Source organism: Melozone crissalis, unplaced genomic scaffold (genome assembly GCF_028551555.1).
Source record: "Melozone crissalis strain CALT ecotype California unplaced genomic scaffold, PUWL_Pcris_2 ptg000029l_1, whole genome shotgun sequence".
In the NCBI taxonomy this organism is placed as follows: Eukaryota; Metazoa; Chordata; class Aves; order Passeriformes; family Passerellidae; genus Melozone; species Melozone crissalis.
Window position 1 is genome coordinate 15,013,006 of NW_026535807.1, and position 10,871 is coordinate 15,023,876.

At 59.1% G+C, this 10,871-nt stretch overlaps 1 protein-coding gene across 1 annotated transcript in view; it reads left to right on the forward strand.

Annotated features, from left to right (window-relative positions):
* Positions 1 to 10,002, forward strand: part of STAB1 (stabilin 1) — a 49,620-nt gene extending 39,618 nt beyond the window's left edge. The window contains exons 46-66 of the mRNA XM_054280834.1: positions 220 to 267; positions 388 to 471; positions 1,066 to 1,212; positions 1,352 to 1,486; positions 2,061 to 2,120; positions 2,221 to 2,397; positions 2,877 to 2,963; positions 3,429 to 3,575; positions 3,745 to 3,810; positions 4,309 to 4,537; positions 5,165 to 5,314; positions 5,875 to 5,979; positions 6,427 to 6,534; positions 6,680 to 6,873; positions 7,482 to 7,626; positions 8,028 to 8,161; positions 8,474 to 8,639; positions 8,830 to 8,936; positions 9,148 to 9,267; positions 9,622 to 9,774; positions 9,867 to 10,002. Of these exons, the coding sequence (XP_054136809.1) occupies positions 220 to 267; positions 388 to 471; positions 1,066 to 1,212; positions 1,352 to 1,486; positions 2,061 to 2,120; positions 2,221 to 2,397; positions 2,877 to 2,963; positions 3,429 to 3,575; positions 3,745 to 3,810; positions 4,309 to 4,537; positions 5,165 to 5,314; positions 5,875 to 5,979; positions 6,427 to 6,534; positions 6,680 to 6,873; positions 7,482 to 7,626; positions 8,028 to 8,161; positions 8,474 to 8,639; positions 8,830 to 8,936; positions 9,148 to 9,267; positions 9,622 to 9,774; positions 9,867 to 9,914 (2,610 nt within the window). The 3' untranslated portion in view covers positions 9,915 to 10,002. The remainder of the gene's footprint in view (positions 1 to 219; positions 268 to 387; positions 472 to 1,065; positions 1,213 to 1,351; positions 1,487 to 2,060; positions 2,121 to 2,220; positions 2,398 to 2,876; positions 2,964 to 3,428; positions 3,576 to 3,744; positions 3,811 to 4,308; positions 4,538 to 5,164; positions 5,315 to 5,874; positions 5,980 to 6,426; positions 6,535 to 6,679; positions 6,874 to 7,481; positions 7,627 to 8,027; positions 8,162 to 8,473; positions 8,640 to 8,829; positions 8,937 to 9,147; positions 9,268 to 9,621; positions 9,775 to 9,866) is intronic.
* The last annotated feature ends 869 nt before the right edge of the window (positions 10,003 to 10,871 follow it).

The window sequence follows — 10,871 nt, forward strand, 5'->3', positions numbered from 1 at the left end:
AGCACTCATGAATAGCACAGGCAGAGCTCACTGCAGCATCCATGTCACCTGTGCCTGCAGAGCTGGGGAGGGAGGGAGGGCGAATCACTGTGGTGTGCCAGGAGAACTGCTGTCTCTTGGGGTGGGAGAGTGACCCAGAGTGGAAGGAGCAGGTCACTGTGCTGGGGAGGAACCAGTAGAAGGGACCCTGCTAACACCAGCTGATTCCCTTTGTTTAAGGAGCTTGGAAGGATTCCGGAAGCATCCATGTTCTTTAGGATGATACAGGTTGGTGACAGCTTTGTCCTTGTCTGTATAGTAAATCCCACCTAGAGCTTTCTGCAAAGGGTCTTGCTAACTGGAACAATGTTTTCTGCTTCTCTTCCCACAAATGCTCTTCTGACACAGGCAGAAAGCATCAAAGAGCTCAGTGGGGCAGGGCCTTTCACTGTCTTCGTCCCACAGACAGACTTCATAGGAAACAGCACAGTGGTAAGCGCCCTCCCATGCCAACTCTGTCGAGTGTTTGACAGCTCCAGTTTGTGGCAATGTCCCCCTGGGACTGCTCTGCCCAGTGAACCAAGGCAAAGGGGCTGCACCATGGAGAGTTACACTGATGTTCTCCATCGGTGTAAAAGCAGAAGTTTGGAGGCATACCACTGAGGAGACAACCTGGACAGGGGTGGACATATCTCCTCTTGTTGGAGATGATGTCTTGTGGGCCTCAGAAACACTGTGCTGGATGACTGGTGTGTGGGGCCCTTGGTGCCCATGGGGCTGGTAACAACAAGGCTCCCATGCATCTGTGACTGACCCCTTACTCCTTCTCAGGAATAAGAGAATGGCAGCTTTTTGGTGTCAGTGTGATGGAATATCCTGACCCCATCACTGACTAGTCAAGCTGGTTGAAATTTCCCAAAGCTCTCAAATGGTTTTGTGCCTTCAGTGTGTTTTGGGGGGACCATGTTCCCTTCAGGGATGAGTCAGAGGGAACTCAGGCAGTCCAGGTCTCCCTCACTAGGGCTGGGGGCCCTGTGTGCAAGGCAAAGTGCCCTGGTGTGACCTCACTGTGTTTTCTGTCTGCAGTTTGAGGAGTGGAAGAGCAGAGGCCTCCTCCGGGAGCTGCTTCGTTACCACATGGTGGGCTGCCAGAAGCTGCTCTCTAGTGACCTGGAAGGCCAGGAGTCCCTTACATCTTTATCTGGCCACAAGATAAAGATCACAGTGAATGAGGTACTTCCCTTTGCTGTCCCATTTGTCAGGATGTCACCTTTCCTGTCGAGTGAAGGCGCTGTGGCTGTGGCAGGTGGCCTGCCCAGGCCCACAGCATGGTGCTGGCTGTGCAGGCCTCAGCAGGGCCCCTCTCTCTCAGAATAGCATCACTCTCAACGAGGAAGCCACTGTGCTCACCAGTGACATCGTGGGTGTGAATGGGGTCATCCACTTCATCAACAAGATCCTCATTCCAAATGACCTGGTGGGCCACAACATCTCAAAGCTCTCACAGGTAAGGCTGGAGCCATGCCCTGCTCTCAGGGCTGTGCTCAGGGACAGGATCTCTCTCCCAGCAGAGCTGCCTCAGCCCAAAGCTGCCTGGGCTGCTCTTCCTTCCTGTCCCTGCCTGCCCAGGGGTTGTCTGAGGCCACAGGTTTGGCTTGTGAAGGTGACAGCATTTGTGGGATATTTGGAACATAAGGAGCCTTTTCCATCATGAGGGAAAAACAGTTCTGGATGTAGGCAGGAGGATCTTGTCCCGTGCCAACCATTACACTCCTTTTCCAGCACAGAGCAGGTTGCAGCATGAGTTTGCCAATGTCTCTCTGTGACTCCTTAAGCAAGCATTAGGGGCTTATAGAGCCTGCATTTTACAGAATATAACACATTTTCTGTGCAGCACAACGGAGTGCTGGAATTCATCCCAGCTCCTGCTATAGCAGCGTCTATCCAGGTTGAATCAGAAAAGTGGTGGCTGCTGAATGCCAGCCCTTTCCAGGCCAAACCATCAACACGATGGTGACAGAGATAAACTTGTGTTTATGGGGAACCCTGGGTGTCAGTTTCTTGCTTTCCCCCCTGTGCAGCAGAACATCACGGAGGTGGCCGAGGCCTTTGGGTACAGCATTTACAGCAAGCTGCTGCAGGTGAGCCGCTGCCCCCGCTGCCCCGGGGAGGTGCTGCGTGCCTGGGCACGGTCACGGTGGGCTCGGGGCTCCCCCCTGGTGTCGCTGTGCTGTCGGGCAGGACGCGGAGCTGCTGCCGCTGCTCGCTAACCCCGTGCACAGACCCTTCACGCTGCTCTGGCCCACGGACGCCGCCTTCAGCGCCCTCCCCGAGAGCCGGCAGAAGTTCCTGTACCGCAGGGAGCACCGCGACGTGCTGGCCTCCTACCTCAAAGCACACATCATCAGGGACACCAAGGTAAACGGGACAGCACACAGCCTTGCAGCTGCCAGGGCCACACGAGGTGCCACTGTCTGCTGTGGCTGTGTCAGAGAGACCTTGCTGAATACTCTGCTGCCATAGAGCACGCAGTGTATCCCTTGTCTTGAGAAGACCCAAAGCTGTTTGAGCACTTGAGGCACCTACAGCATCATGGTGAACCTCTGGTGGCTGAGCTGAAACCTTCTGTCATCAGCTCCTGGGTAGCTGCAAGGCTCACAAACAGGGTCCTGTGTATAGGGATATGAGTGAGGGGAGAGTCCAGGTGGGCAAAGCCAGGCTCTGCTTTTTCACACTGGCCTCTCACTGTGCAGGAATCTGTACCACCCACACCAGCTTCAGGGACTGCCACATGACACCCCTCTGAGGCTGGCCACTGACCCCTGCCCTCACCATGTCTTTACATGAACTGCCAGTTTTGTCAGTGTCTCCTTCACATTCTTCTTTTCCCCTCTTAGATTGTTGCTGGTAACATGCCCCAGGTTGAAATCATACGATCCATGCGCGGCTCCTTTATCTCATTCAGCTGCAGCAAAGCCCACGTGGTGAGTGTTGGTGACTCCAGGCTTGGCTTCCCATGGAGCAAGTGTCCCTGGGCATGGCCATGGGGCAACTGGTGCTTCTGGCAGGGAGTGGACACAGAGCTGGGGTGCTTGCAGGCTGGAACACCTCCTTCCCTGGCTACAGCTGGGCTGTGGAGAGGCACAAGACATGGCCAGCTGGCAGGGGAGTGCACAGGTGTCTGGTACCTGTACATGAATGTCACAATGACCTGGCTGCATGGTGCCACAACCTTCAGAGAGCACGTGCTGCATGGACAGAGGCCATCCTTAGGAGAGGTGGCTGTGAAAAGTGTTAAATGGGAAGGGTGGTCAAGGACACATGCACGGAGATTTTGGAGTTCTTGGAGTGATTAAGAAGCCGTGGCAGCCTAAACTGAGCCACTTTGGGGTGGTGCAGCCAGGATGTAGGATGTGTCAGAGTCACAAGTTCCTTTCTTCCTGTGTTAGGGGGAGATTCTGCTGGAGAATGGCGATGCCACCATCATCCAGAGGCACATGGAGTTCAATGGGGGCATTGCCTATGGCATTGACAGATTGTTGGAGCCACCGGATCTGGGATCTCGGTGTGACGACTTCACCCTGACTGAGCTGCCGGTGAGCACCTGGGACGGGCTGAATGAGGATCTGGGCCACCTGTGCAGCCTGTGCCTGGGAACAGGGACCTCTGGAGGGCTTGCTGCCCTTCCTTGGACGAGCTCTGAGCAGCCAAGAGAGGCAGCAGCACGTATTGAGTTGTTGTGAGGTTTCTTTCTCCCCTCCACAGGGATCTACAGAGAGCTGTGGACTCTGTGGCTTCGAGCCACCCTGCCCTGCTGGCTCCGTTCAACGGGTAAAGCTCACAGCTTTGTCACCAGGGAGGCCCATAGGTGACAACCCCCCATGTGCCCCTCATGTTTTAGCAGTACAATGAGGGCTCACCTGTGTGTGGCGAGCCCTTGGCTCAGTCACATGGTCCATGCCTTGCCCCAAGTCATGCAGGAGCTGGGCTGAAAAATATGGGGCCCAGTGGTCTTTGCTGGGTCAGTCCTGTGTGGGTGACAGTGGGGGTGGCCCTGGGTGCTTTACAGCAAAAAAGCTCAGCCTGGGAGTGGCTAAGGGATCCCACGATGAGCAGCTTTGGGAGGCAGTGGTTGTACCCCATTGTCAATGCTGGCTTCTGGCACAACCCTGAGGTTCCTCTGGGGCTCCATTGTCACCAGCCAGCCCCAGCATATATTAGAAAGCCTCTGTTGCTTGCCATAGAACTGAATGAGTGGCACAAGAAAAGTCAGGGTGAGTTATCAGTGACCAGTGTGGCAATGTCTGTGTTCTGCCTGTTTCCTCACAGGGGGAAACCAAGCGCTGCTACTATTATGGAAATCACCTGCTGAGGAACACCTTCCTGTTCCACCACAACTCCCTCCTGCGGCCGGCCTGGCCCCCGCACTCCCCGTGGGACCCCTTCAGGAGACACTTCTCTTCCAGGGGGCCTCTCAGACGAGGCTGCAGGAGGAGCTGCGTGTCCAGCCTCCAGGTCCCGCAGTGCTGTGCCAACCACTATGGCCGGGACTGCCGGGGTAAGAGCCACGCCCTGTCCCGCCCGGCCCTGTCCCCTGCGGGGAGGTGACATTGCTGGTTCAGCACACCCGACATCCACGAGCGTGCCTCCCCGGAGAAGGGTGGGCAAAACCCCAGGCGGGGAGCCCCAGCCTGTAGAGGGTGCAGGAGCAATGCCCTGAGATTATGACAAGAAGTTCCCTTTCCTTGGAGAATTTATCTTGTCTCTGCGAAGAGCCCTGGGCACTGGGCTGCTGGGGGTAGCTGTCAGGCATGTCACCTCTAGACATTGTCAATGCTCAACCATTCCCTGGCATCTGCCCTCTGTGCCACGGGCAGCTTTCACATCCTTGGATGAGTCTGCTGTTAGTGTGGGGCAGAACAGCACAGACCCAGCACACCACAGCAGGGCTTCTTTGCAGGCTGGAAGCTGTGCCACATTTGTCCCTCTTGTCCCCATTCCTAAGTTTTCATGGGATGTCCCCAGCACTCAGTGCCCAGGCTGCTGAGCTGTCTGTGGTCCGAGCACCCCGTGAGCAGCAGCTCAGGGCACCTGGTGTGGGGGTCGGGGGGGGTCAGGGGCAAAGGGACCCTCCAGCACAGCGTCCCTTTGTCACCAGAGCCTCACTAAGGTGCCCCATTTGCAGCGTGCCCAGGAGGGCTGGAGGCGCCGTGCAACAACCGTGGGACCTGCGATGACAAAATCGGCGGCTCAGGGGTCTGCAACTGCAGCCAGGAGTTCATCGGGACGGGCTGCGAGCTGTGCGCGCCCGGCAGATACGGCCCGGAATGCCGAGGTACCGCGGCTGGGCGGGGCTGGGGCACCGCGCCCGCAGGTCAGGGCAGGGCTGGCCTCAGCCCATCGCAGCACACGGCTGATAACGCCACAACATCAGACCCCTCCTCGTTAGTCGAGCACAGCTGAGAGCCCCGGTTTGGGAGAAAGTATTTCACTGTGCTGTGAGCTGGGGGATGCAGAAGTTGTGATGAACTCCGTACAGAAAGAGGACACTCTCAGCAGGGACCTGTGCCATGTGAGACAAAAGCAAAGAGAGGGAAAAGAGAATTCTCCATCCTCCCATCCCAAACCAGACCTCATGGGGCCTCAGGAAATGTTTCAGAGTGAGAAACACATTCCAGAAATGCCCAGGGGAGAGGACTGATGGGTACTGTGGGTGCAGAGGCTTCTCTTCCTCTGTGAAGGGCATGTGTGACAGGGGGCCAGGACTGGCAGGAAGGGATGTGTCAGACTCCTGTGCCCACCTTCACACCTGCCCTCAATGCCACATTTGTGCCACGTGGCTGTCCCAGGCCCTTTCACCAAGGCATTAATGTTGTATTTGTCCACTCCTCACAGAGTGCAACTGTACTGAGAATGGTGTGTGCAATGGAGGCCTGCACGGCGACGGCTTCTGCTTCTGTGCCGAGGGCTGGACTGGGGAGCGCTGTGAAACCAGACTGGGTGAGGGGTGCTCAGCCATTCCCTGGGACCCACCTGCTGCCCCCTGGGACCTGCTGCCACATGGCTGCTTTCCTGGGAGCTGTTTAGAAAGATCTCCAAAAAGGAGCTCTGGGTTGTGAGGGTCATCCCGAGATCTGCCACATGCTGTTGAATTTCACAAGGGTTGGGGTGATGAGGAAGGGGCGGATGAGAAAAGCTCTACTGGATCATGAACAAGTCCCTGAGCTCAGAGGTGCTCCAGGCAGGGCTCGAGGTTGAGGTGAAGATCTGAGGTGTGCTCAATGGAGTAACAAACCTCTGTGTTTGGGCAAGGCATCTGCAGAAGAGAACGGGGAGTGAGAGAGGTGGGAATGTGGGGCAGGTGGGCTGGGGCAGAGGCCGGTGGTGGCAGCCGTGCCCGTGTCACAGCCCTGCGGTCACTGTGAGCCGGGTGTGTTCTGGTTTCAGTGGTGACACCCACCTGCTCTCCCCCGTGCCACGCCCAGGCCGCCTGCCGCGCCGGGAACCTCTGCGAGTGCGATCTGCACTACGAGGGGGACGGGAGAACCTGCTCAGGTACGGGCTGGGCTGCAGGGGGGCGGACACGGGGCAGCACAGCAGGTGACCGTCTGCCGATGGCCACGTTGGGGTGACAGCCGGCAGGACAGCCCCAGGACACCTCATGAGATGGTTTAGTTAACCCAGGATTTCCCTCCCGCAGTGATCGACATGTGCAGCCAGGACAACGGGGGCTGTGCCCGGCACGCACAGTGCTCGCAAACGGGCGTGAACGTGTCCTGCGCCTGCAGCCCCGGCTACCGAGGGGACGGCTACATCTGCGAGCCCATCGACCGCTGTGCCGACGGCAGGAACGGGGACTGCAGCGAGCACGCCCTCTGCATCAGCACCGGCCCGGTGAGCGCGGCCCCGAGGGCCGGGGACACCCGTGTGCCTGGGAGAGCCGCCCAGCTGGGTGCCCGGGCACAGCCCTGTGCCAGTGTCCCCCCTTCTGCAGTCCCCTGCCCCTCCTCTCCGGTGCCCTCAGGGGCTGTGCTCATCCTGGGGGTGCTTACCAGGGAGGGGCTGTGCTGCTGTGACAGTTCTGGGGCTGAGGCCGTTTCCCCCACTCTTCTGTCTAAGGAGCAAAAGCTGTGTCAGTTGTGTCATTCTTGGGCTGGTTTGGGGGCTCCTGGATGGTCCTTCAAGGGCAATGCTGGCCATTTTTGCAGAAGGACCAAAGCTGATCACCACAGGCCAGAAAATAGGATTGGGAGCAGGCTGTAGTGCAAGAGTCAGCAACCATGTGCCTGAAAGCTCAGCTCAAACAAACAGCATGTGCCAAGGACTCGATGTGACATTGCCAGGGTGTGGGGGTAGCACAAGGCCATGTGGCCTTTCACAGCTCTGTCTCAGCCTCAGCAGGCTGTAGAGGCATTCTGAAGGCTCATCCCCATCCCCACAGGGATGCAAGCATCCCCAGTGTGTTTGCACTCACACAATTGCCCCCCTTCCCTTTGCCACAGAACGAGCGGCGCTGTGAGTGCAAGCAGGGCTATGTTGGTGACGGGATCCAGTGCCTGGAGGTGGCCGTGCCCCCCACAGACCGGTGCCTGGAATCCAACGGGCAGTGCCACCGTGAGGCCATCTGCACTGACCTGCACTTCCACGGTGAGAGTGCTCAGCCCTGCTGGCCAGGGACAGTGCTCCATGGAGAGGCCACATTCCCTCATCCTCCACCTTTGGCTTGGAGCTCCCCTCAGGAGAGCTGCAGGGTGGGATGGCCAAGGGGACAGGGGCTCATCTCTGTAGCTTGGCATGGTTTTCACATTTCCCTACATGTCATATGGGGAGGGTGAGCCATGGAGCTTGTCTGCTCCATGTGACATGGCCTCTGGCGGCAGTGGCTCCCGTGTGGGAGGCGAGAAGCTCAGAGGAAGTGTCTCCCTCACTCATGCCCTGTCCACATCCCACCCTCCTTGGCAGTGCTGCCCATGGTCACACACATGGCTGCCCAGGGAGGTGGCTCAGTGTGCCCTGTACTGATGCTCCTGGGCTCTGGTATTTTGCAGATAAGACCATGGGTGTGTTTCACCTGCAGTCACCCCGAAAAAAGTACGGCTTCACCTACGAGCAGGCTCAGGCAGCCTGTGCTGCAGAAGGCGCCTCCCTGGCCACATTCCAGCAGCTGGGAGCAGCGCTGCAGGTCAGGGCAGGGATGGCTTTGTGTCCTCGTGGGGCTGGGACAGGCCATGCATCTCCCAGGGCCTGGGCCAGCCCAGGGGGAACATGTGGGTGGGGCCTCTCAGCCCCTCAGCCAGGCCCTGTTGCTCCATCTACATCCATGAAACAGGAGGGCTGGTGGCTCTTGCCAGGCACACTGGGATGGGACTTGTGACCATGCCCAACACTTTGGGTGCTGGGGGTATGGTGGGTGAGGTACAATGGGAATGTTGATTGGGGCAGAAAATCTGGGGCAGAGCTATTTTTAACCTAATAATTGGCTTTCCTCTTCTAGATGGGATTCCATCTGTGCTTGGTGGGTTGGCTGGACAATGGCACAGCTGGATACCCCACAGCCTACCCCAACCCCAGCTGTGGGTCTGGCCATGTGGGCATCGTGGACTATGGCTCCCGAAGCAACCTGAGCGAGACCTGGGATGCGTTCTGCTACCGGGAGAAGGGTGAGGGTGCCAGCACCTCCCTGGGGACAGTCCTGTGTCAGGGCAGCAGGCAGGAGCTGCCCTGGAGCGGGGCAGGCGGGCACACCCCATGGCCATGTCCAGAGGGAACGTGATGAGGGTACCAGAAATCCAAAGGTGCTTGGTGCAGCCAGCACTGGTGATCCCATCACAGCCTGGTGTTCCTTTGCAGACGTGACCTGCAGCTGCCGTGACGGCTTTGTGGGAGATGGGTACTGGTGCAGTGGGAAACTGCCCGACGTGCTCGCAGACCAGGAACGCTTCTCCACCTTCTATTCCGTAAGCAACGCTTTCCTGGTGCTGCAGGAGCAGCCAGGCAGGGAGGGAGCAGCTGGGAAGGGAGGAGTTGGGGTTTGGGCTGTCTGCAAGGTAGAGGCTACAGACAGAGAGGGGCTTTCTGTCCAGGGCTGGGGGGTTCCTGGGCTGGGGAAGGGGATGGCATTGTGCTGCCAGCAATGTGCTGATGGGGAAGATCTCCCATCTCTTCCAGATGTTGCTCAACTTTGCCAATGACACAGAAGAAGGACTGGATTTTTTCATGTATTTGTCTGATGTGTCTGCTCCCAAAACTCTCTTTGCCCCTCTGAATTCTGGCTTTGCAGACAATGAGGTAAGCAAGCAGGGATGAACTGTCAGAGCCCCAGAGGAGAGGAGGTGTCAGCAAAGCTGGCATGACAGTGTGAAATAGCCTGGGGAAGGAGGAGGAATGTGGGTCAGAGAGGACCAGTCCAACCGTTTCCTCAGAAAAGCCATTTAGGTCAGGATGCTCAGAGCCTTCTCCAGCTGAGCTTTGACAATCCTAAGGGTGGCAAATCCCCTCTGCTCTGCACATTCTGTGCTGTGCTATCTGTGAATGGAGCTGGCCATGAGAGAGCCTGGGCTTGGCTGGGGGGCTGCACAGTAGCAGGGAAAGGGAGAGACCAACTCATCCATTTCTCACGCCTGTGCACTGGTGCTTATTCAGACACTGACAGGAGAAGAACTGAAGCTCCACGTGTCATCCAGCAATGTCATCCTCTTCAGCTTCAACCTCACAACGGGCACCATCATCCCATCCCAGTCAGGATACGACCTCCACGTATCAGAGCTCCCAGCAAGCAACAGTACAAAGCACTCAGTAGGTTTAGCCTTGGCAGAGGGCAAAAAATGCCACAAGTTTTCATCACATCTCTTTTGAGACAGGGAATGATGGGGAGCCTTTCTGGGCAGGTGACATCACCTGTGTCCTGTGCTGTAGGACGCCAAGAGGCTCAATGACACGATGATTGTGGAGTGGGACATCGTAGCTTTCAATGGCATCATTCACGTGATAGCAGAGCCGCTGAGGATCCCACCACCCCTTGTTCACCTTGGCCAGGTGAGTCTGCGGCACCAACAGGGCCGGCATCAGGCCTGGGGATGATGCGACAGAGTCATCCCAAAGACTGGCCTTGTCGTCTGCTCCTGGCACGGCTCATTTTGGGAGGGCTGCCCACGGTCCCACTGCGGGGCGGTGCCACCGCTGTGCCGGGGCAGCGCCGTCAGGGAGCCGCTGTTTTGGCACAGGTGAACGGCGCGGGGCCGGGCGCCGTGGCCACGGGGACGTTGTCAGCGCTGTGCTTCGCGCTGGTGCTGCTCGCCGGTGCCGGCGCCGCCTACTACTGCGTGAGGAGGCGGCGGCAGCAGGGGCAGTTCGGGTACTATCAGGTACGGGGAGCGGGACGGGGGCCGAGGGAGGTGGATGGAGCCGGGAGTCGGGTGGATCGGCCGGGGCCGGTGCGGGGTCCCGGTGGCTGCGAGGGAGCGGGCGGGCCGCCAGGGGGAGCCCGTGGGCGACAACGGACAGGGTGTGGGCGGGGCTCTCCCGGCCCGGCGCCGCAGCCCCGCCCACCACCGCTCCCGCCGCAGGCCGATCTCCGCGGGGACGAGGAGCACGAGGAGGAAGAGGAGGAGGCGCGGCCCCGGCCGGAGCGCGCGGGCCCGAGCACCGCCAGGCCCCGTCCGCAGCGGCCGCTCGTGGCCATCCCCAACCCGCTGTACGGCGGCCACGCCCCCGACTACGAACCGCTGCACGTGAGCCACGCCCCGCCCCGAGCCCCGCCCCGCCCTCCCTCCGCCCCGCCCCGCCCCGCGCTCACGCCGCGCTCTCTGCCCCGCAGGACCCGCCCCTGGTGGACACCGGCACCGACCCCCGCGGGTTCCTGCACTGACCCCGCGCGGCCCCGACCCGACCGC